Source organism: Amblyomma mixtum, chromosome 3, assembly GCF_055824585.1.
Source record: "Amblyomma mixtum isolate Tamu chromosome 3, ASM5582458v1, whole genome shotgun sequence".
NCBI classification, from domain to species: domain Eukaryota; kingdom Metazoa; phylum Arthropoda; class Arachnida; order Ixodida; family Ixodidae; genus Amblyomma; species Amblyomma mixtum.
In genome coordinates, this window is record NC_143014.1 from 187,841,589 (window position 1) to 187,867,706 (window position 26,118).

The 26,118-nt window shown below is 46.5% G+C and overlaps 1 protein-coding gene across 4 annotated transcripts in view; it reads right to left on the reverse strand.

Moving 5' to 3' along the window:
* poe (E3 ubiquitin-protein ligase-like protein poe) overlaps positions 1-26,118 on the reverse strand; it is a 178,240-nt gene that overhangs the window by 136,450 nt on the left and 15,672 nt on the right. For 3 of the 4 annotated variants that reach the window (XM_089582224.1, XM_089582225.1, XM_089582223.1), the window contains exons 6-16: positions 23,915-24,096; positions 23,120-23,387; positions 19,429-19,488; positions 17,024-17,220; positions 15,802-16,063; positions 9,053-9,173; positions 7,255-7,410; positions 6,982-7,169; positions 6,816-6,895; positions 6,647-6,720; positions 4,456-4,574 (exon numbers count right to left, since the gene is read on the reverse strand). In XM_089582224.1, the coding sequence (XP_089438350.1) occupies positions 4,456-4,574; positions 6,647-6,720; positions 6,816-6,895; positions 6,982-7,169; positions 7,255-7,410; positions 9,053-9,173; positions 15,802-16,063; positions 17,024-17,220; positions 19,429-19,488; positions 23,120-23,387; positions 23,915-24,096 (1,707 nt within the window). The remainder of the gene's footprint in view (positions 1-4,455; positions 4,575-6,646; positions 6,721-6,815; positions 6,896-6,981; positions 7,170-7,254; positions 7,411-9,052; positions 9,174-15,801; positions 16,064-17,023; positions 17,221-19,428; positions 19,489-23,119; positions 23,388-23,914; positions 24,097-26,118) is intronic. The other variant, XM_089582226.1, reaches the window with a different exon arrangement.

A 26,118-nucleotide genomic window follows, 5' to 3' on the forward strand; every position in this document is an offset into this window, starting at 1 on the left:
ACCCAGATTTTTCAGAAAAATAAAACTTTTACTCGCATATTTTGCACTCTGCAAGCAAGGCAGACTTGGGAAGATCGGCGCGGCTGCGTCATCGTGTGCAGTTGCGAAAGGTGCAAGTGGCAAGGGCACGAACTGTGCGCCATTTACCCGGCTCACTTGAGCTGGTGGTCATTTTTTTGAACGAACAGTTGAGCGCGTGTCCGAATCCGAAACTACTGAACTGTTTGCTGTTCAGTTTGCCGCTAGTCAGGCGGGCCACACGCCAGGGTGCCGTTTTAATGCTAAAGTGTTAAGGAGCTCATGAGTCGGAAAAGCCGGCGTTGGCGTCATCACTGGCTGCTAAAACTAAGGCCAAGGCTGCCGCAGCTCCATCACGTCGTTTGTGGTGAAAAATCCCAGGAACACCAGTGGCAGAGGCCTTGCACAGCTGCTTCGTCAACACGCAGAACTGGCACCTGGCTCGTTAGCACTGGTGGTCACTTCCTCGGACAAGCGGTACGTTGTGCAAGAACAAACTTCCAATGATCTCCGGGGTGTCTATCATGCGAGAATCCAAAACTGCGGGACCATTTGCAGTTCAAATTGCCACCAGTGAGTCAGGCCGCCCGTGAGTGTGGAAGGCAAGGTGGAGCGCTGTTTTTTCACTTGATCTCCATTGGCTTTAGAATGCTGTACTCATGGCCACATCATTACGCATTTATTGCTTTGAGCTGTGCACGCACCGCGATAGCATCCCCCTGGTAACTACAAAACAAGGTGCAGCGGTGGGATGAAGCGGGGGAGATGGTATACTTAGAAATATTTGGAGTCTACTTTTCTTTGGCCCACGAGGACTACGAGTTGGTGGGGGATCAACTGTTATGCGTCAACGTGTGGTACTCGCAAATTTCGTCCAATAGAGGCAGCGCTTTCCCACAAAATTTCCTGCCTGGGTGCCACTTTTAACGCGACAGCGTTAAGGGGGGATGTGGAGATCAGATCACAAAAATCACGAAAAAAGTCAATTTTTGAAAAGTACAATTTTTGGCATCTCCAACACTGTTTGTATGTTGTACTGAAATATTTCACCTAAAAATGAACTTTAAGCACTCCAAATAAATATATTTGTTGGCATCTACACATAGACAATGTGTGCTAGCTTAGAACTTTCAGGCTTGTTTTCTTGAAAGTTTGTTTTGTGCTTAACACTTTGCTCGTGGAAAGCGTAGCACAACAATGGGTGCATGCATTTTTACCCCGTTTGTTTTGGTGTGATCACTGAAGTGTGGTCTGCGTCAAGACAGTCTCAGATTTACCGTTTAGGCTCATATGTTTTTATTACATGGTAATTAGAGCGTGATACATTCTAGACATAAAAGAAGGTGCATATTGTGTCCTTTAAAAAAAAAAGCAGAGAAATTAAAAACAAAAATTAAGAGAGTCTTGATTTACACTACACTTCTTAGTAAATATTAAAAGTATCTGCAGACCTGTAGCCTGTTTTTTTGTCATGCTAGGCTTTCCACAAGCAAGCAACATGGGGACAACAAATAAACAATGGTAAAAGGGAACCTACTGAAGCTGAAATTGTGAAACTTTATATCTGATCGTTTGATGCTGTTTTAAGCCAGCCTGCCAAATTTCATCACTCTAAGTCGAAAAATAGGAAAGTTGCCTTTGATCCCCTCATCCCCCCTCAAGGGCCCCATGTTGCAGAAAAGCCAGCAGCGGTGTCGTCATCATTGGCAGTGAACGCAAAATCCTCAGAGAAGCAACCTAGGTGGCAGGTGGGCCGGACAGTGAGCAAACTGCCCACCATGGCAAGTGGCAGTTAAATTAATGATTGGTCGCAAGAGGTTGCTCGGGAAGAGCAACCTCGGTCTCAAGCCCCACCAGTGGCAGCACTATGAGTGGCATCAGGACTCTGATCTATGAATGTAAAGTGAAGAATGACCAATTTCATATCTCACATCAGGATCTCACGTGTTCCTTCTACTCTTTCTTGTGTTCGGTTAATTCGAAAACTCAGTAATTCCAATATTTTTCGCAGTCTCAATGATTTCAAACTAACAAGGTTTTACTGTATTTTACTGCATGGTGCTTCATACCAAGCACTTGCTGTGCTTGGTAACCTGTGCTAGCCTGGAGTACTACAGTCGACGACCGATTTTTCGGACTCTCTAGGGACCGCGAAAACGACCGAAAAATCGGGCAGTCCGGAAAATCAAATTTCACCGAAAAAATCGCGAACTTATTTCCACTATGCCGGAGAAAGCGGCCAATTGTATTGCACACATTCTAAAGCTCCTCATGACTATATTTCGCCGCGCGAAATACCGTATAAACGCGTATAAGGGCCGCACTTTTTTTTTTTCCAGATTCGAGGGCCAATTTTCAGGGTGCTGCCCATACACGCGATATGCGAAAAAATTTTTTTTTTTAAGTAAAAACACACCAACCAGGGAATGAGCGACATTTATTCTACGTTCAATCGTCACTCGCGACGTATTTAGACTCCTGAGCTGGTGCTGCGCTCTGGTGCACGCTCATGCCAAAAGAAGCCGCGCGGCATGTCCGCTGTCAACGCGCAGCAGTTCCGAAATTCCATCACATAGAGGAGCAGCTCTTCCAGTTCAGGAAACTCGCACGGCTTGAATCGGAAAGCGCGCTTTTTGCAGCTTGTGTTTCTCTTTTGGTTGCACCATCATCGGACGCACTTCTCGGCCACGTCGAATTTCCCGCCCGCCGCACGCTTACCGACCGCGTTCGAGAGCTAACTCCCAGCCGTGTAGCTTAAGGTGCTTGCCCATCGCGCTAAAACTGTGAAGCTCGGCGGCAGTACGCGAAAGCCACTATCACGGCGAACGCGCTAACACGCATGCTAACACGCCACGAAAGGCTGGAGCTGGCCATACTGATGCCGATGTGAACAGCGGAAAATCGCGACAGAGAAAAATGTTGATAATGATCACGGCGCCATCCATAGACAGCACTTGGAAGCTCCGGTGCGCGCGCGTGGCCACCGCGAACGGCACAGCGCCGGAGCAGATCCGGGGGGGGGGGGGGGGGGGGGGGGGGGGGGGGCGATAAGATCCGGCGGGGGGGGGGGGGGCGGGGGCGCGATAAGATCCGGCGGGGGGGGGGGGGGGCGGGGGCGCGATAAGATCCGGCGGGGGGGGGGGGGGCGGGGGCGCGATAAGATCCGGCGGGGGGGGGGGGGGGGGGCGGGGGCGCGATAAGATCCGGCGGGGGGGGGGGGGGGGCGGGGGCGCGATAAGATCCGGCGGGGGGGGGGGGGGGCGGGGGCGCGATAAGATCCGGCGGGGGGGGGGGGGCGGGGGCGCGGTAAGATCCGGCGGGGGCGCGGTAAGATCCGGCGGGGGCGCGGTAAGATCCGGCGGGGGCGCGGTAAGATCCGGCGGGGGCGCGATAAGATCCGGCGGGGGCGCGATAAGATCCGGCGGGGGCGCGATAAGATCCGGCGGGGGCGCGATAAGATCCGGCGGGGGCGCGATAAGATCCGGCGGGGGCGCGATAAGATCCGGCGGGGGCGCGATAAGATCCGGCGGGGGCGCGATAAGATCCGGCGGGGGCGCGATAAGATCCGGCGGGGGCGCGATAAGATCCGGCGGGGGCGCGATAAGATCCGGCGGGGGCGCGATAAGATCCGGCGGGGGCGCGATAAGATCCGGCGGGGGCGCGATAAGATCCGGCGGGGGCGCGATAAGATCCGGCGGGGGCGCGATAAGATCCGGCGGGGGCGCGATAAGATCCGGCGGGGGGCGCGATAAGATCGGGGCGCTTCGATCGCGGAGGCCACGGCGTGCCACGGCGTGCGCGTAGCCTCCGCGATCGTATTCGCGTTCCGTTTTCGGGACTAAAGACTCGGCACAGATGAGTTCCGTGAACGCAGACTACGGTTCAAGTTCGTGCCGCGGAAGACATTCAAGGACAGTACGAATTCGAAAACACGCGAGCGCAATGTGCCGACTCGCGCAGAATTTCAGCGTCGCAAGAGGCTCCCTTTAAGTTTGATTTTTGTTTTGTTTGATCAAGCTTTCGATATCTCCTGCAGTCTGAATTAATGAGGTTCCACTGTACACATTATATGGCGGCTTGGGTACTGGCGGCGAGTGCGAACGAGGTCCGAAAAATCGAGTGGTCAGTTGCGGTGCGCCCGAAATTTCAAGCGCTCTTACACATTGGCTCTATGGGCCATGTCGCGGTGCCGTGAAAAAGTCCGAATAATCAAGCATGTCCGAAAAATCAGGCGTCCGAATTTTCGGTCGTCGACTGTATGTGTGTCACACTTTTAAGTTGGCTGTTAAGCACTCTTACCCTTAGCAGAAAGTAATTCGCAGCTACCTTTTCCAGGTAGGGCTATTCATGAGATAAAAAGAAACTTTATAACTGACTTATTAAAATAAACTTGTAAACAGCATGCAGCCTGCCGGCAGCAACTAGTCAACAGCTCACCTGGTACACATCATCCAGCAAGCCTGTGGCCAAAATATTATGGATGAACCTAGCAAGCGCTTTAGAGAACTCCTCGTACAACTGGCCCAGAGATGCTCCAAACAGAAGACCTATTGAACCTGAAAAATTCGAAACAAATGATTGAATCTTAAAGAAATGCTAAAGTGGTATTCTGACCAATTTAATTAAAACTGTCATTTGATGTATTTATCACCCTAAAACAAAATACCATATATACTCGCGTAATGAACCCACTTTTTTTTCCAGAAAAGCTGACATCAGTTTGGGGGGTACGGTTCATTACACAAGTTTCAATAGATTTTTTGGGAAGGGTCGAGATTTCATATATGTCCATCTATCCTTCTGTCATCAACAAACGCACGTGGTCAGATGCGTTCGTGTCGCTGATGTTTGGCATCATTCATTTTGACGGGATCCGACAATTCTGTGGTAGCCGGTGGCGCCGGCCAATCGCGGCGAGATAAAGCAAACATGCTGAACACCTGACCCTGAAGGTCGGGTTCACGTGACGAGAGGTAAAGAAAACACAGGATGGTTACAAGCGTGTAATGTGAATTTTTAAGCCTTAACTTAGGACACACAAAATCTTGCCATTTTGTCAACGAACATATCCAGTTAGAAAATAGCAGAACAAAAAATCTAGGATACACTTTTTGTGCGCTACTATGCCAAAAATGAGAAATGGGTTCTCAAAGTTACAGAACTCTTCATGCTAAACTTTCTGGTCAGTAAAAAAAAATAAATTGCTCGCACGCAGCACTTTGGGTTACTCCGCAGTGCACTGCCAAGGTGGACCCCGAACAGTCTTGCAGATAACTGTCTGCGACACACCTCGTGGCATGGAATGGTTAAGAACATGCCCGGTACATTCAAAGAAGCCCCAAAAGCAGTGAATTTCCTCAGCAGCAGTGGAAACAAAAATTAGACTGGCCCCTGTCGACAGTCCTGACTGGGAGGACAAACATCCCCGCCCGAACTAAAATAAGACGAATGGATGTCATCTGATCACACAAAGCTGTCTCTTGCACCTACAGAGTCATGTGCTGATGCTGCGAAATTGTGAGAACATTGTCGCTGTGTTACAGGTTTCGTGCAATGTTTAAAATACTCCCCTCACGCAGCAAAAAAAAGATACCGAAACTGAGGTATAGCCCTTTTGCAACATATTGAATCACGTCACTTGTCCAGAAGCGGCCCAGATTTTTCAGAATGGGGCATTTTGCATTATCGTTCACATTGAGTGATTTGAATAGGTGGCTGGGATTGAACCCACATCTTTCAGGTCAGCAGATGAGCACCAAAAGCACTGAGAGCACAATGCATACACACTACACACACAAACACATCATTAAGAAAAGCTACACATAAGACATGGTGTGGTGTCTCACAAATGCACAAGCACAGGGAGGACTGCATGCATCATGCCGTGTGTGCCGTGTACCTTCCAGCACAACAGCAGTGCTGAGAGGTGAGGGGAAGCCTTAGAAAGAGATACACAGCAGCATACGACAAGAGGTGGCTAATTAATGCATTTTTTTAAGTCAAGGCCTGAAGCAGGTCACATCCCATGCTGCAGAGGAGACCTTTGTTTTAATTTCAACCCTGCTCAAGCTCTCGATAGTGCACCAATATCTTATCACACAGGCCTGTTCACATTTCAATGATGGTGAATTTTCATGGCGCAAGGGCAGCTCTGGCCAAAGAGCACCATGGCACAAGGTATTTTTGTCCACACAAGGTAGGGTCAAAGACCTGTTTCTCAAGCATATTCCCCACATAAGCTGAGCACCAGGCCAGAGGAAAGCTTGTACCCACTGTATCACCAGTGGGTACCCAGCGGCACCGAGGATCGAACCCCACACCTCCTGCACGCGAGGCAGACGCTCAAACCACTAGGCAACCTCTGCAATCCCTCTTCACATTTCACTTCCATCAAAATGCAGCCATCATCATGGAAAACTATTGGCCAACTATTGAAACCACTAACTTGTGCTGAGAAACAAAGCCCTGGCTACTGAGCCACTGCGGCAGATCACAGAAGGTGGTTTTAACCGCTTTAAAACGCATCTACCAGGACTGCACCTGTGTTCTTTTATGAACAGGCCCACAGTTATACAATATTTCCAAGCCTAGTCTCCAACGAGTGCAGAGCAACAAAACAGCATCTTACTCTTGCATGTTTCTCGGTCCAAGTCTTTGATGATCCCAGCAAGGATGACCATCTGTGGTGTGCCAATTCCAGATCTGATGCAAAAAAAAAAAAAAGTCCCGTCAAACCAAAAATAGCTCTTGTGCAACATTTATACAAAAATAAACACAGGAAACAAAATTCAGCTCACTTCAGGTATCCTTGGACTGGCTCAAAGTTCACCAGGTAAGCATTCAGAAAGTTGATAACCTTCGAGGACAGCTGTATGTACTAAAAAGAAAAAGCGAGCATAATCAGTAAGAATGGTCCAGTCCTTCTGCTGGTGACCTCAAGCTGGAAAAAGGCCCACAACATACTCCGTGTGGCTCCTCCTTGTCTGGGATGAGGGGTCGGCCATCAGCCAGGGAACAGCGAACACCACGGTTCTCAGGCACTTCAGTCTCTGGCGCACCCTTGGGCTGCAGGGTGCCCGGACCAGGGCTATGCTCGTGTGGGGCTATTGTTTGTTCATACCAGTGGCCCAAGATCGGCTCGCTGTCATCATCTGCATTGAGAATTGACCCAGACTTGAAGCTGTCAAGAGTGCATCAAATTTAAGGGGCCTCTTCGATTATCAGTCCCGGACTCACCGCGGACATCCCGAGACGCCTGTCCGGCGTTCGTTTTTCTCGGGTGGCTCCACCCCCCAGTCCGAAGGTTGCTGGCACGCGCTCTTTTTTTGAGCAGCGAAGTCCTTGGATGCACTGAGGACTCACCAAGCTGCCCGGAGGATTTTGGTCCAGCAGCTAGCAGATGATAAAGAGACGCGCAAGTACGTGGCCATATGAGGTAGACTCCAAATGCTCCTGCCTTCGTTTCTCAGTTCCGTCGGACGTTACTGCGCACTGTTCTCCAAAGCCTTCAATGTCTCTATCTTGGCTGTTGTGACGTCATCACTATCTAAGTTAGCTATTCTACTCATATAGGTAAAGCTTTTGTAGCTTTAACTGATATGCAAAGTGATGCGTCAGGTTCTGCACCCGTCAAACCATTTTCATGTTGCTTCATTTCAACCCCACACTTTCTTCAGTTAACAGTTTAGCCACTTTAAAAGCTAGCTTCCATGCTCAGTCAAAATAAATGCAGAAAAGCTCCCTGCCTTAGTTTATAAAGCTGTCTGCTTATACTGTAATACAGGCTCTGTTGTGGTTTTCCGCATTGAAGTGTTTCCACACATGCATATTAAAGTGGAGCTGAAATGGTTTTCTGAGAATTCGAGGTGACTGAAGGATTTGAATATATGAAGCGTCTAGGTGAACCATGCAAAAGTAGTTTTGCATTAAAATGTTCAGGCTTCTCCTCACTGTATCAGAGAATTATGAAAAAAACTCGTGATGACGTCATTGTTGCCAACAGTTCAAATTCCCACTACCTTCACCCACACGCACAATGCATCTTCCAATGCCGCCAAGCAACGCTTCGTGGGCTTTACCTTCAGTGAAATTGGTTTTCTTCCTTGAAGCAACCGTTTCTTCGGTGCAAACATAGCTCCACCGTACATGACTCATCACTGCCGCCCCTGGCCAGCGCTGTGCACTGCGGAGAAGCCTGAACGCCTACACGGCTTCATCCAGCAATTACTTCACACATTTGACCCCTTTAAGCTAGCCGAATTCTGGAACCCCGCTCAGTTGCCCTCTAACATCGCAGGCATGTGTGATAGCGCATCAATGGCTGTGGAATCAACCCGACAAAATTCATGGGCTTAGATTATGTAGGATGTGTTACCTATCTGCATGTGGTAGGCTCCTACAAAATCGATCACACCTAAGCCATGCCAGGGTTTTCACTGTAGCGGTTGAAGATGCAGTACCTTGTGATCAATGGAGGTTCCAGATGACCCCTGAACAGCTCACCCTAATAACAGAGTCACAATTCTCCTTTAGAGAGGAATACTCAGGCTGCCAGCGGACTATCCGACCCCGTAAATCGAAGAGGCCCATTGTATATTCCCATGCCAAAATTCAAATGAATAATTACAGGCACCATTCACAAATGCTTTACTCCTGACAGAATTGCGAGACAACAATTACAAGTTAAGCTTGCCGCTGAAGATTCAGAGTGAAAAAGCACCTATGTTTTGGGTTTGGAACTGCACTGCACCTTGCATTCTTCTATTTAGTATTTAAACACTAGGTCACATGTAAACAAAAATTTTCTTCCTGTTGACATGTTTACACCTTGATTTCAGGGTACTATAGCCAAAGTCTTTCTTTTATGTTAGGAACACGGCACGGTGATAGTGCGAGGCTGTGTCGACATGTGCAGCAGCAAGCTCCCTTCAAATTCATCATCAAAGCCCAACCAAGGTATGTTCAACAAAATTATCAACAAATTATATAGATGTAATATTTAGAGCTCCCACTATTTGGTGATAAATTTTATCACCTTCATCAGCACTGCTATCATCCGACGTACTGAAGTCTTCCTCGTAGAACGTGTTTGAATCCGAAGTGCTGAAGTTGTCACCATCTGTCGGGTGCTTCTGAATCCTTCTCAGCATTCCTGCCTGCAAGAAAAAAAAGGCATACATTTTTACTGAAAGCAATGGGTGCAAACAGTGACGATCAACACCCACAAAGCAAATTCATGCCCTTTTAACCAAGGTAAAAAAGAAAATAAAAACAATGCTTTCTTAGAAAGGCTGGTTAATTTTGTATGCCATGCTAAGTAAAAGAGGAGCTTGATGACTGAGCAATGCTGATAATCAAGGCCCCATCAAACTCTCATGCCTCAATCACTGAAGACTAACTACATTGATACCTTGCGAAAAAAGCAACATTTAATTACAAAAATAATTTGTGGCCACAGGCTGCTTGTAACAAGAAAGCTGTGCATTATTAAAAAAAAAATCAAGTTTTATTTACTCTACATACCCTCAGCATGATAGTGTAACTAACATGCGCGTTCATGCTGGCATCCTGTCACTGTATGTCAAATGCTTCTGCTCTGAATATCTTTTCTTTTGTGCCACAATCACACCAACATAAATAAAACCATGTACCTGAAACTGCCTCATCACTTCCACAGGACTAATCATAAAAAGTGTGTCAGGCTATTTCCAACCAGCTGCAGCACACTTAATTTTTTTCGTTGAAGAGTGGAAGAGCGGAACCACTGAAGAGTGGAACGGCTTGCCATATGAACGTATCTATACATGTGGGCATACTTGAAGTGTTAACTTTACTAGCCTCGTCGAGCCAAGGTCATCCATGTGGTACATTTGACCTTCAAGTGGAGGAGCGGAGGTGTGTCAGCCATGTGATGTACCACATGACTCGCCACAGCTGCAGCTGCACGCTGCTGGCGCTACGCCGACCGCCGCCTCACCAGCTGTGCCCATGTGACTAACCACGTGACTCGCTGTTCACTTGAAAGGGAGATGGCACCGCTCTTGCGTGTATACACACTGCCGTCTCGCAGTTTCTCGCTATTGTAATGCCATCAAACGTTATGCACAAAAAAAGACGACGTGAAGAAAGAAGAGAAGACAGGAAGCAAAACCTTTGATGCCATTAAATGCCTCAAGCCAACTAGCCCGTCAACAACCCTTGCTGAAGTTCATTTCTTGCTATGGATGAAGAAAGTCGGCCAGAACCATCTACGTCGTCGTCTGGACGGACTCATAGACAACTGGCTGAGTCTGATCATCCGGCAGACGCTGCCAATCATGGTAAGCCTTTAGCTAGAGGTAGGGAAGATAAACGTGTTAAGCTAGCAGCAGAGACCGACGAAGAACGGCAGTGTGGACTGGCTCAATAGGGGTTGAAAGATGCCGAAGGCAGCAGCGAAGAGCTTTGGAGGCGGCCGCTGCTGCTTCTGACTCTGCCGTGACTTCGGCAACGGACGAGTCTAATCTGGCTTAGGAACACAGCATAACCACGCATAACAAAGCTTTCGCTTGCATATCCTGGCATAGCCGAGCTAAGCCGCAGCCATTTCTTTACAGAAAGCTGAGTCAGCTTAGGCAGAGGGAAGCCTATTGAAATATAAATAAAAGCTTGTTTGCAGCCTCATCACCATAAAAACAGGCGACATTGTACACTGGCATCTCAATGCTAGCTGAGCAAATGAATAAGCGAGTGCCATGAATCATGCATGCATGGCCAAATGAGGTGCAAGCCAAAAGATAGGTTTCAGAGGCATTAAATCTGGCAAGAAACCTTCGTGACAAACAAATTAAACCCCAAATAACTAAGAACTTTCATTGACCCTCTTTGTTTGTAGCCTGTTTGTGCCTTTTCAGTAAGCCAATGGGTTCAACCCTAGTAGTCGTAATACAATGCAGAATAAGACCAACTTACAGTTAAATCATCATACCAGGTATTTCAGGGAAGGTGATCACTAATTTTTAATAACAGAGTTTTTGAGGTCAAGAGAAACCTTTTTGGCACAGTAATGCCACTGTTGGCAGACGTCAGAAAACAGGCGAATCCTGTTAAATAGTAAAGTGATTAATTAATATAATAGTTAACTTTTTACCTATTACCGACAGACACCTCAGTGGAATTAAGAGGTTTGTAGCTGGCCTTTAGTGATAGCCCTATCAGTTTTTAGAATTTCAAAAACGCGATTACCTTTGGTACTACGGCTCGACAAAATCTGGCTATTTCAACTAGTTACGTGCACTGGGGTGGTTGCTTTGCCTGCAAGCTTCTTGAAAGCGCATGTATTTTGGCACGATGTAGCCAAATTTTGTCGAGCCACAGCGATGAGGGTAATCGCGTTTTCGAAATTCTAAAAACTGATATGGCTACTACTAACAGCCGGCTACAAATCTCTAATTGCAATCAGGTGCCAATCTGTAACAGTTAAAAAGTTAACTATTAGAATTGAGTTAACCCCTTTACTAGTTAATATGATTCGCCTGCTTCTTAATGTCCACCAACACTGATATTACTATGTCGCAAAAAGCTTCTATTTACCTCAAAAATCCTATTTGTAAAAATTGGTGACCTTCCCAGAAACACCTAGTACACACATTATAGAACTGCTATAGATATGTTGCCGCCTTAATTTTTATTCTGAATAACATAGGGTGACAAGACTGAAGCGATCTACTAGCTTGTTTTAGTCTGGGAAGTTCCCGCCAGTCATTGGGGAATTGCATGTAAAATAGCACGTCATACTTCTAACGCATTATATGAAGAATTCACCGGGCCTGAGCTTAATCGTCATAAAATGAGTGCCATTGCACAAACAGTGGGGCCCATAATTGGGGCTACACTGTAGTCAGGAAAATTTAGCTCAAAAATGCTGGTTCCATGCAAGGGCTGTGCCCCATAAAAATCGCAAAAAACAAGTGCAGCTGTTACACAAGCATATATAAGGCGCCTATTTTTCTGCAGCAGAAAATTATTAGTTTTGTAAACCGAGAAAAGAAAACTGCCAATATTCCGCGGGAAGCTGACCGTGCATTAACGCAAGCAGTCTATCGCGTGGCAGCAGCCGCCGTTCCGCTTCTTGCCTCGCTGCTTCATGTTTCTTTCTGGACAATTCTGCGCTCATATGTCCTTTTTTCCTTTTCCCTACTTCTCACTGTTTTTTATTGCCTTGTCTTTTCAATGGCCAGCGCAGCCTTCTTTCCATGTTTGCAGCAACTCTCTCGCGCCAGTGTTTGCCGCAACGACCCAAAGTCATCAAGAAGTTGGCTTTTCCACGCAACTCATGAGCCTAGTGGGTGAGCTTGCTGGGAATATCTCCAAGAACAGCAAAAAATATATATATTTTTTTCCAATTTGCGCTATGTTTGCAGTTTAAAAGTTTTAAATACAGTCGACGACCGATTTTTCGGACTCTCTAGGGACCGCGAAAACGACCGAAAAATCGGGCAGTCCGGAAAATCAAATTTCACCGAAAAAATTGCGAACTTATTTCCACTATGCCGGAGAAAGCGTCCAATTGTATTGCACACATTCTAAAGCTCCTCATGTCTATATTTCGCCGCGCGAAATACCGTATAAACGCGTATAAGGGCCGCACTTTTTTTTTTGCAGATTCGAGGGCCAATTTTCGGGGTGCTGCCCATACACGCGATATGCGAAAAAAAAAAATTTTTTTAAAGTAAAAACACACCAACCAGGGAATGAGCGACATTTATTCTACGTTCAATCGTCACTCGCGAAGTATTTAGACTCCTGAGCTGGTGCTGCGCTCTGGTGCACGCTCATGCCAAAAGAAGCCGCGCAGCATGTCCGCTGTCAACGCGTAGCCGTTGTTCCGAAATTCCATCACATAGAGGAGCAGCTCTTCTTCCAGTCCGGGAAACTCGCACGGCTTGACTCGGAAAGCGCGCTTTTTGCAGCTTGTGTTTCTCTTTTGGTTGCACCATCATCGGACGCACTTCTCCGCCACGTCGAATTTCCCGCCCGCCGCACGCTTACCGACCGCGTTCGAGAGCTAACTCCCAGCCGTGTAGCTTAAGGTGCTTGCCCATCGCACTAAAACTGTGAAGCTCGGCGGCAGCACGCGAAAGCCACTATCACGGCGAACGCGCTAACGCGCATGCTAACACGCCACGAAAGGCTGGAGCTGGCGCCATCCATAGACGGCACTTGGAAGCTCCGGTGCGCGCGCGTGGCCTCCGCGAACGGCGCAGCGCCGGAGCAGATCGCGGCCGCGATAAGATCAGGCGGCGCGATAAGATCAGGCGGCGCGATAAGATCCGGCGGCGCGATAAGATCCGGCGGCGCGATAAGATCCGGCGGCGCGATAAGATCCGGCGGCGCGATAAGATCCGGCGGCGCGATAAGATCCGGCGGCGCGATAAGATCCGGCGGCGCGATAAGATCCGGCGGCGCGATAAGATCCGGCGGCGCGATAAGATCCGGCGGCGCGATAAGATCCGGCGGCGCGATAAGATCCGGCGGCGCGATAAGATCCGGCGGCGCGATAAGATCCGGCGGCGCGCCCGAAGCGCGCTTCGATCGCGGAGGCCACGGCGTGCGCGTAGCCTCCGCGATCAAGCGCTCCGCGATCGTATTCGCGTTCCGTGTTCGGGACTAAAGACTCGGCACAGATGAGTTCCGTCAACTCAGACTACGGTTCAAGTTCGTGCGGCGGAGACTTTCAAGGACAGTACGAATTCGAAAACACGCGAGCGCAATGTGCCGACTCGCGCAGAATTTCAGCGTCGCAAGAGGCTCCCTTTAAGCTTGAATTTCGTTTTGTTTGATCAAGTTTTCGATCTCTCCTGCAGTCTGAATTAATGAGGTTCCACTGTACACATTATATGGCGGCTTGGGTACTGGCGGCGAGTGCGAACGAGGTCCGAAAAATCGAGTGGTCAGTTGCGGTGCGTCCGAAATTTCAAGCGCTCTTACACATTGGCTCTATGGGCCATGTCGCGGTGCCGCGAAAAAGTCCGAATAATCAAGCATGTCCGAAAAATCAGGCGTCCGAATTTTCGGTCGTCGACTGTATAACACAAGGTGCTTTGTGAAGTCTATGATTAAAAAAAAAAGAACTCGCATTTGTGCAAACACGACAATACCACTTTTGACTGGAGAGCCAGTATTGAGACTCATCCCCAAGAAGCGTGAGAGTGAGCCGATGCCGGAACCACAGTGTTTGACGAGCCAGTTTGTTTGAACAAATGGGGAAGCAAGCATGTCAAGGCACCAACAGAACTTCATTAGTTACCAGATTCTACGTTTCAAGAGATTTCTGACGACTGACTTAATCTCTTCCCAATCATTCTATTACTCCTCCTGACATCTACAAACACAATATTATCAAAAAAGTGCGTGGCAAACACACAATTCCCCAAAAATGTTACAATGCCTTTTTGCTACAATTTTGCCAATTGAATTTTTTTTTTTTCTGCAATACACATCCACCTGCGTTTCCTTATGTACAAAAAGCTCTATTAGCTACACTACGATGCGCTGCAATAAGGCAAAATTTATAAATTCAGAGGTCAATAAATTTATGCACACCAGCTTGAAACTACTGTTATCCTGTGGTAAGGAAAGAGTCAATACAGTAGAAGCCTGCTATAGTAAACTCAGATATAGTAAAAACTTGAATATAGTAAAGAGAAACTGCACTTCCATTTTGCCTTCATTATACGAGTGTACATTTATTTATTTTTTCTTTATAGTACGGACCTCATCAATGAAAGAACAGTTATAGTAAACAGTTTCTAGCCATGATAACGTACTTCTTGCTGACTAATGACAGTGTAGCATGCATACAGTCTAGGACATCTCAGAGACACAGACATGTAATTAGTGTAATTGCGAGGCCAACACTAGGACGCAAATGGATAGCGAAGATAATAAATAACGGTGCTCTTTAAAATGGCTTAACCATCATGCTATTGAGCTGGGAGCAGAACCTAACTTTTCAAAGGTGTTGGGGCCGTGAGGCAAAGTGAACGGTATGCACGGAAAAAAAAAAGTAAAACTGGCTATGAACATAGAAAGAAGGCAGCACGGGCCGCTGAGAAAGGAAAGGCAGTAAAAGTGCGACAAGGAGAAAGGAAAGGAAGAAAAGGGTGAATGTTCGCCAGCACTGGGCCGCACAAAGCACGAGGCAGCAGCGGCAAGATTCAGAGGCACGGCTGTACTGCATGGGCAGTTTCACTGTGTTTGTTTCGTGTGCATTTCTTAACCATTGTTTCTTAGATGAAACTGAGGCTGTAGAGGACGACGCCGTGCCTGTGCAAAGCTTTAGTCTTCATATGGAACCAAACCAGCATTATATTCATAGCCGTGTTGTATTAGTGCAAATGAGGCACTTCCGCAAGACAAAGAAAATCGAAAACATAGCAAAAAATCTGATAACTGCAAATAATTACCACATAAAGGGCCAATAAGAGCAGGATCAAAGGCATCTCACAGTGTTTCTTTTATAAACCAACATTATGTACTTTGCAAGTAGCCAATTAATTACCAGACAGCATCCTCAGAGCCATGCCACACCAACAACTGATATAGTAAAAATTTTTGCTGGTCTGAGTAACTTTACTATAGAGGGGCTCCACTGTATTATGTTAGCATTCTTGCATGCTTGCGGTATGCATGAGGTCATGAGGCACTGAGTATACAGGCTTCTCGCACATCAAAAGCCTTGCCACACACCAGCCCATGACCCCAGAGAGCCATCCCCTTCAACAAACCAGAAGCATGGCCCACCTTGCGGTAGGAGACTGACACAAGGTCAAAGAGCAGGGCAGGTAGGTTCAGCTGCATGAGCACCCGAACACACTTCCAAGCAGAGAACGGAGTGCTGATGTGGTCTAGAAAGGTGACGATGCGCTCCTCAGCAGGGCCTGCCCCTCGGCCAGCCTCTTCAAGGGCTGCACCTGCCTCCAGCCGGAGCTCGCCAAAGATGCTTGTCAGCAGCGACAGCACCTGGTTGGCCAGTGCCACAGGGAGGACCCCAAAGCCTTGCTGGCTGCGCTCAGAGAAAGAATGGGGAGTTGTGGGCTGGATGCTTGTCACAGCTGCCATGACAAAATTTAAGGCCCTGTAATGAATAACTAGGTAATGGCAGTTGGTATTCTAGAAAACCTGAGCAGGAAAGCCAAACTTCAGCTATGAGGTACATCCACTCTGGATTAATGTCAATTAGGGGGGTGCAAATATCGCATTTCCGAATGCAAAGTAAATATTAAAAATAATAACCTGAATCAAACTAAATATTTTTGAATAAGAGTAGCTTAAATTAAAAAAAATTTGCACAAAACACAGCCATCAAAAGGAACAGACGTACAGCGAACACATTTTACTACCCTTCATTAAGCTCATAAAGCCTACGACACATTAAACAAAAAAAGGATGGGAAAACAAGCAACTTGGGTGCATTTTGCAGGATGTGGTTTATGGGGGTTTAATGTCACAAAGTGACTCAGTCTATGAGGGACGCCGTAGTGAAGCGCTCCAGAAATTTCGACCACCTGGAGTTCTTTAACGTGCACCGACATCGCACAGTACACTGGCCTCTAGAATTTCGCCTTCATCGAAATTTGACAGCCGCGGCCGGGATCGAAACCGCGTCATTCGGGTCAGCAGCTGAATGCATAACCACTGAGCCACCGTGCATGAAAAATATGACTGTTCGGCTTAATACTTACCTAACAAAGGATTTTAATGCTGTCGTAAAAGTATAAGCAAGGTTGCCAGATGTCTCCCTACTGGTAGAGTGACATCAGAAGTTGCTATATATCAAAGAGGACGCTAAAAAAAAAAAGATGCTAAAAAAAAAAAAGAAAAGGCAACTCTAGGCCTAGAAAGCTGCATGCTTCCAAGTAGCAAAATTTAACACTCTGAATATCGTAAACTAAATGCTGCTCAAGAAAGCTCCACCACTCTGGAAATTTGGGGCTGAAGGAAGCTGACACACAGCCTTGCTCACATGCGCAGCAAGTTCTGCTTGAGGCCAGCAGACTGGTCTCTGGTTCTTGTGGGTGTCTGGTCGAGGCTTCCTCTGTTGCCTTTGGCGCCTGCGCCTTCCTTGCACGCCCCCCGGTCGAGGAAAGTGTTCAGGCCTAGGATGGCTTGCAGGCCCCTAAGCAGCAGCCATGATGTCAACACGTGCAAGTTCTGCAGCACCTGAATGCAGCATAAGGGGAAGAAAGACAACAATTAGTGTAGAAAGCAATAAGCTCAATGACCATTTGGAGAACAGCCAAGCAGCAGCATCCATGCTATGCCAACCAAATCTGAGAAGCATCTTGCATTTCAAACCAGAAATGATTGTTTCCCTTCTGCACTTACACTGCACATCACATACGACTAACCACCTACAAAGAAAGGCAAAAACAAGGAACTTGGGAAACGGAAATTGCCATTTTCCTTCAGTGATGGTTTAAATTCCTAGGCCTGTGCTAATATTTGATATTAGCATGGCCTGTGCAGTTTCTTTGAGTAGTGCACTGTGGTTAGAAGGTTAGGTTGACCTTACTTCGAAAAATGACCATCCTAAAGTTCCGGGTTGACCTGTACACACAGCCAACCTACCTGCAGGGTCTAAAGTGGTTTTGGACGAGGGCCAAGTAGTATATGCCCTTCACAGTAGGACGCTTGCGTCAAATAAAGTCGTTGATTTGTAGGCAAATCAGTTCCGCCAAAGAAAATTCGAATTGCACACCATTTACCCGGCTCGTTCGCACTGGCTGTCACCTCTTCGGACGAGTGGTAGGTAGCGCAAAGGCAAACTTCAGATTCTGATAATTTCGAAAGTGTGTGTCACGCTGGAATCCGAAACTACAGGACCATTTGCAGTTCAGTATGATGCTTGTCAGTCGGGCCGCATGTGAGTGTAGAGGCAGGGTGGAATGCCGCTTTTTCACTTTCGATCTCCACTGACTTCGAACTGCCGACCTTGTAACTGCATCGTTACACATTACACATTTGCTGGTTTCAGTTCACAAGCGCCGTGATGCCATCTCGCAGGAAACTACAAAACAAAATGCGGTAACGGGATGAAGCACACAGCACGGCGAAGTGTGGGTAATCCCCCAGTATATGGTGATCGCAAATTTCGTCCAGTAAAGGTACCGCATTCCCGTAATAAAATTTTCTGCCTGTGTGCATTTTTTGACATAGTTCTTTAATTCGAAAACTGTTAATTCTAATATTTTTCGCGGTCCCAATGGCTCTGAATTAACGAGGTTTTACTGTAGTGTGACTGAACTACAGTTAAGCCTGGATATAATGAAATCGAGAAAAGTGCACAATTTTTTCGCAACTCGCAGGTTTTCGTTGCATTGAGTTTTCGTGTGAAAACTTTAAGTGACTGTGCAGAAACAAAGTCAAAATGAAAAATAAATTTAGATGAAATGGCCTAGTGAACAGTCACGGTAAACACCCCTTATTCGGAGTAGTAAACACTGAGAAATTTTGCGATCTCATTGATAATGCAAGTGCGGAAGCAGCCCCCACCGTCTGTGCAGCGGATCACAAGACGAAACTGTGATGCCACTTATGCGTGGGGTAGGAAAGTGGGGGAGGAGAGGGGTCACAAGCAATCAGTCTCTTTCCGCGTTCTCGTCAGTCGGGGGAAAAAAAGACAGGAAGAAAAAGTCTTGGCCAGCCATTGCCATCAGAAAGCGTCGCGTTGCCACAGCTCTCCGCCATCCTTATGCCGCGCATCTGCCGTGAATCACGTAAGCAACCGAACAGTGCCGATGGGTGCGCACTGCTTGTCCTGTGCATTCTTTGCTACATCCTGTTTCATGCTACTTTTGGACATAACTGTTGCAGTGCCGCTGGTGTGATGCTACAAAGGCAAAAGCTGTGGAGAGTGCTGCATTTGCCGCGGAGAGGCACCAATGGTGCTGAAGCACAATGCGTTGCGTCAACTGTGTTACCTCGTAATTTTCGACAATCCTTTCATAGCGGTTTGCGTTTTGTCTCAAGAACTTTAGCATAATTAGGCCAAATTTCAAGAAACACAGCACTAGTTAATGGAGAGTCGGCATGGCGAGTGTCACATCAAAGCCGACCGCTGCAACACCATTAGATGGAGTTTGCAAATGCACATGCTTCAATGGGAGCAGTGTTGGGGAACCCAGAAACTTCATAACATCAACGAATTTGCTACATCCAAGTTTAACTGCACCTACAAATCATTTATTACACCCTTAAATGCCCAAAAGGTACTACATAAGGGGGGGATACAGAACACAGAAAATTGGCAACAAAGCATCACACAAAGCAGCTGCTAGAACTACACTGATAGTAAATATATAAAATGAAATATTGGTAAAAACAAATAAGTTGGGAAGTCTGTCTAGCTTCCGAAAAAAAGTTACTCACATGACCTCCAGCTCTTGATGATGATCTCATTGTTGATGCAATGACATTGTAGATGTCAAGCTGCAAAAAAAATAGGAAATTAGTTATTTCTTATGACAAGATAACAGTTACATCATAGAGTGATCAAAGAGGTACAAAAACGCACAATGAACAAAAACAAAAGCTAAATTGAACAGTCCTCAAATATAGTACTGACATCACAATTTCAACTTCTGCTAATGTTAAGCGAAGAATGGCACGACAGACGAAGACTAGAGCAAGATGGCAACACACACACGTGCGCGTACTTGTGTGTGTTACCATCTCGTCCTTGTCTTTTTCTGCCGCGCCAATTTTCGCTTAATGTGTGTCACGAATTCGCCAAAACCTTTACTCAACTTTTGCTTTTGTGCTTAGAAAAATACAAGACAAAAATGTCCTTGCTAACAAGAGAACAGAATGTTAAATTTCTAAACACAATATTACAACCTAATCATATTAAGTATATGAAATTATTTTTATTCTCAAGTTAGCCATTTTTCTATTCAGTGTCTCCAGTATCGGTCTTCCAAGACGAGTGTTCAGTACACAAGCCAGCAATAGGACGGCTAGTGCTAGAGTCTCACCACTCGATTTTTGGCTCCTCTCCAAGTATTGAGAAAACATGCACATTTTTGCATCCAGTGCTTGATTTAATTATATGCCAGCCACAGGAATTAAGTACCTGAAGAACATCGTTTGCCAATGACTGTACTAGACTTGCCAGTTTCGAAATTCGAAAACCAGGTTGTAAAATCCAGCAACAGATCATTTCTTCCACATTGGCGAATTCTGTATTATGGACCATGACAACCGATTGCACGCGCAGTATTGAAAAGAAAGCAAAATCTTGTCTAGATCCAAATATGTATAATCCAGGATGAATACGCCACAAAGTTCTTTGAGGCAATGCAGTTTCTACAGTTTCTACAGTTACATACATACTGTACATACCCAAAATGCCTATGATCAGGAATGCTCAATCTGTTGATACTCTTCCCTTCCAGGCCTGTCTACCTACAGTAGGACTTCCTCACACGAGTTCCAAGAATTTTCCTTTCTTTAAAAATCTTTAAGTCGAGATTCCTACATTTCAGCAGTCTAAATAAAGTTAGATTCTTGAACACTCCTACTGTACTTACAGGTGCCATATGCTAGAATACCATGATCCGAATACGGATGACACAAACTTTAAAAATGACCCTCCCGGCCAAGTGCGTTATATAGAATACATTACAGTTCAGGATGATGCGCACAATTTCTCAGACAAAAAAACCACAACAGACGTGCGACGGAGGCAGGTGAACACGGGACGGAGCCTGCCTCCATCCAGTGTCTGTTGCGGTTTTTAGTCATTAGGTCTCGCCAAGTGGCTAATTTCTCAACCTGTGGCAGATGATATGAACACACGAACCAATAGGTGCGCCCACCAGCGGGCGCCTGGTGAGACTAATTGGCAAACTAATTTGCAACATAAGGAAAAAAAAGGACCAAACGAGCATTGTGGACTTTCCAAGATAAAAAAAAAATGAATGAGCAAAAAACAAAAAGAAAGATATACAGAACCTCCAGCACAAGCAGTGCAGCCTCCTCAGATGACAGGTGGCAGGCTTTGCCACACTACACAAATGACTAGTGGTGGAGCACGCATACCATAGTTTTGTATGCACCTGACAGCTGGTGCAGCGGTACGGTCTACCATTGTTCTGCTCTAGTGACTGAAGCCCACTGGCAACATTTTTGCATAAAAGGGTGCATGCAAATCACGGTCTGTCTCGGCTGAAGTTTTCATATCTACCTTGTCAAGAAGGCTCCTGGTACATGCATGCGATGTGTGAGGACTTCGTTAAATCGAAAGTGCAGTATAAAATTACTTCTTAAATTGCAAAAAAAATAAATAAATAGCTTTCAATGGCACACAGATTGGGAAACGAAAAAATGAGTTACTCTGCTAATTTCGTTAAACTGAGGTTCGTTATATTGAGGTTAGGCTGTAATCATACACCTCGTTTATAGCTGAAACGAATTGATAATGGCCTTTAGTGCTCTCAAGCAAAGCTGCCATGTATATTTGTACTGCTGCACAGATTTGTCCTTCACACTAATGTCTGTACTGCCACCATATATGATTGAACACATCCTAAGGACTGAAGAATGGGAGTTCAACACAAGCATGCAGTATAATTTTACAAGACATTTTCGTGGGCATTACTCAGATCCTTGATGTAGACAATAATGCTAAATGTTCAGAGTTGAAATAAGCGACTCAGTAGTATTTTTTTTTCATTCACTACGCAACACGATTCCATGGAATGCTTGATATTTGGATACCAATCAGAAAGGCTCCGTGAAACAGGCAATCAGCTAGACTGATAAAGACAATGAGTGAATGAAGAACTTAAAGTTACCACTCTCAAAGCTTTAAAATATAGCAGCGAAAGCTAATGTACTGCAGAAAGAGGCCTGATGCCACTCAGTCTGTCATCTCTGCTGAGCAAGAAAGAGCCCAAAGAGAGAGAACTTAGAGATTATTGTATACTGCCACGTAAACGTCTACCCCCAACTCGTAGCTCTTGCTGGCCAATAAGAGTTGACTGCAAATATAAGGTGACGCATACATCTCCTCCCCAAGCTTCACCCTGCCGCATTATTTTATTCTGCAGTTTCCCATAGGATGGCATGGAAGCGCGCGTGCACCTCTAAGCGACTAACCTGTAATGATGCGATCACAAGGACAGCGGTCTGAAGCCAATACAGATAAAAGCGAAAAACATCTTTCCACACTGCCTTCCATGGAAGCACAGGCCTGTGGCCCAATGAACTAACAGCAAACCGAACTGCAAACGGACCTGTAGTTTCGGATTCCGGCGCAACGCAGGCCTCCGAGATTATCAGGGTTTGCTCTCGTACTGCCTACCGTTTGTCAGCGGAAGCGACCACCAATGCGACAGAACAAGATAAACGGTGTGCAATTTGAATTTTTCTCAGTGGAAATGACCTGCACATTAATTAACGATTTTTTCCGACGCCTCGAGCCCAATGTGTCCTGCCAGGAACAGGTGCCAGCACAAGGCACATATAACCGGCTGCTCGTCCAAAACTACCTTAGACTCTGGATTTCTGTAAACAGATCCCCTCTGTGTACAGGTGGACTCCCAAATTTTGGACGGTCGTTTTCCTGAAGGAAGGTCAACTTATATGTAGCGCCACCTAAAATAATCAGATATGCTGGTGTTGAGCGCCGATAGGCAAGCATAGCGCATAGTCAACTCGTCGCAGGTACGGAGCAAGAATGATCGCACCGGATAAGCATAGGCGCACGTTCTGGCAGTTCGCAAGTCGCGCAGCATACACTGGTTTTCATGCTGATAGCACTGAGGGTCTTTGCATATCAAGCATCGGCATCACTTTGGGCACAGCCTTGAGGCTCCAAGGAGGTGTCACTTCACCGGTTCTCGGAAAAATCGGGATCGGGCATTCCCGCATAGCACCGTAGATCTTCAAATTAACTGGGCCAGTGCAGGCTGCCACTCTGAATTACCCGGTCAAATTTACATTACAAATTATGGGACCACAAACTCTTCTAAGTATCCAGGATTTTGAAATAACTGAGCTCAAATTATCAAGGTTTTACTGTATGTGCCAGAAGAAGCAAAGAGGAAAGGTTACTAACACAGGCTTCGACAACATGTGCAGCAAGTGCCATGTGTCCCTCATCATCCCAACAGGGGACTCCTTTAGTGGCAGCAGAGGCCGGTTGACTGCCTCCTCCAGTTGAGGACACGCCCAGCACGCACACAGCCTGTGTTACAGCCACTGCCATGTGGGCACACCCGAGGGCCAGCCGCACAAGCCGCTTCAGCCGCGCCTCACCCAGCGGCTCTAGCACTGGCAGGCCCAAGCACTTGCACACCAGCAGTATGTCAGCAAACAGTGCTTTCCTGAAAACAAAGGAAAAGAATGCAGGGTGTCATAAACACTTCACTTCTGCTGCTAGCTGAGCTTCTACAGAGAGAGAATATCAGGCACAACTTCTTCGCTATCTACCCCATTCAAGGAAGCTCATGTGTGGTTATACAAACACCTCGATTCTCTCCCATTCTGGTGGACCAGTAGCTTACTGAAGCGGCAACTTCACCATACAACTACTTTCAAAGCCACAGAGAAGATTGGGCAAAGATGCAAAATGCAGCGAACCTTTCCAAGGCAAACAATATTTTTTGATTCAGATAAAAATCAGTTAATAAAAAAAAGGGAAGCTCACAGGAATAAAAAAAGATTGGAAAAATTACTGTAGTGATGATCAAGGCTTTAATTCTACTCACAGCTGTCAAGCATAGTAACAAGAATATCTATAAACACAAGCAGCAGTGAGGAAAAGAGGTCTAGTGGTTCTCGATAGCAAAGTCTAACCATCCTTAAAGGTTCAAACACACATATTTGAAAATTAAACAGAGCATGTACTTACGACCCAGTCAGCACCATGTTACTAGTCGTGCAATCGAGTGCCATGGTGCCACACGAGAGAAGCACATCTTCCAAGCCTTGGGAGTACTGCACCACTGACGGCAGAGCTAGGCACACATCAAGCAGGATGTCACCAGCACGTTCTCGCTGCAGGCTGGCTACATTTTTGGCCAACAAGAAGTTCTGCATAAAAACAAATGTAGAAAGCAAAAAGCACAAATAAATTACTGCAGGAAATGTAGAGGAGTTGAAAGCAACACCATGTGTGCATCAATATTCCAAGCATACAGACATCGAGAGGGTAATTATCTAATCAAAACGGTTAGGTGGATGGTAAACAAAGTGATGGTGGTATGTGGGGTTTAAAGGGAAACTGAAGACAACTTCATCTAATTACTGTGCTTAAAGAAAACCGACTTTCTGGCTCTTTCTGGCTTTGCTAACATTTGTTCGGCAGCAAAAGGCCCATTCATTGGCGATAAAATTGGATTTATAAACCTTCCCACCAGTCGATTTAAACTCTTGACATCCTTACCAAAAAGGACAGGTTGCCACCATTTTGAAGTAAATGTCAGTGCAGCATAGCCTGTGGGATCTGCACCCAAAAACCGGTGATGGCGACACCTGTATTTCGTTTCTTTCTTGTCTTTTCTAGCTTATAAAAGCTCAGTTTTCGTTGAGAGTGGTCTCTGATTAAAACATGGTAGTACCCTATAGATACAGGCCAATTTCTCAGTTTGTCCTCAGTGTCCCTTAACATCCCAAAGCAGCACATGGCTACGAGAGATGCCGTAGAAAACGGCTCCAGATCAATTTACAACCCCTGGGGTTCTTATCATTACGAGCATGGTATGGATTACTGGTATGGCATGTTTGGGTGGCGGACACTATAAGTGATTATTGCTCCCTTTATTGAAACACTCCACCTAGGGGCATTTCCCAGAATACACTCACACTGCCTACATGATTGCTTTAAGTTGGGTACGCATAATGCTGTACTACTTAAAGGGCCCATGAAACTGTTTTTAAGGCACCGATAAAATGAGTGCATCAGGTAGAGCAAAGGGTACTGAGAGCTCCTGCCATGTACAAGTCCTCAAAAGCGAGCTAGTAGCTTACAATAAATTTTAAAATTCCCCATTCTCACGTCACGTGGTGACATCCACTGCCAGTTTCTCACTGCACGGCTTGTGTGACGTCAGGAGTGAGAGGCTGTCATTGGCTCGCTATAAAATGTCACACCCTGTAATCTCGAAGTATTTGTCACGAGCAAATAACGTTTCTGGAACTCTTGCTTTGTGTGGTTTCAGTTCAGCGTACTTTCTTCGGGATGACACCACGGCGTGCACACAACCAAATCCCTGACTCCACGCCGCGTGCCTGCGCTCCTGCGCGTATGCTGGAGCCAGTCCGCACATGCGCGAGCAGGTGGAAGCGCGGTGCCCAGATGTGTAGCTGCCTGGTCTCTGCGGCCACGCTACCCGCGATGCGCACATGCTGCACGCTGATTGGTACCGACGTGGTAGGCGTACAAACAGCTGGCTGGCACCTGGCACCTTGTGGCGTCCTCGGGGCAAACGGCGCATGTGCAGTGGCTCTCTGCGTATCGCGATAGTGGCCACCGATCGTGCTATGCTAAACCTCTCTAATCTACGCTCTTCTGCACGTGAAGTTCATGGATGAAGCGCGACGGCACGAGCACGAGGTACATGGAAATGGGTTCTCCTTTCAGACGCCTGACACAGGACAGCGCAGGGCGATCAGTGCATACGCCTAACAGGTGTTCATATGTTGTCGCTTAAAAGTAATAACTGTGACGAAATCGTAATTAAGACCAGCAGTAGGGGTCTCAGAGGTAGGTCTCACACCCCACAGATACCGTATTCACTCATGTAATTTGTGCGCTTTTTTTTTCTTCTTAAAATTAAGGCTTCAAAACGGGAGTGCACAAATTACCCGGAGATTTCGTGAACACATCCTAAAAAAAAAAACTACAAAGGTCATAGCGCGCAATATAATATATACCCTATAATGCCGTCTACATGTCGACCTCCTTAACCCGCACTCCTCACTGATCCTGCCCCGATCCACGTTATGCAGTTCCCAGAGAGATGGCATGACTGCGTGTTGCCAGCTCAAAGCAATAAATGTGCAATGATACAACCGCAAACCCAGCAGTCAGGGGTAAATGGAGATAAAAGGCGA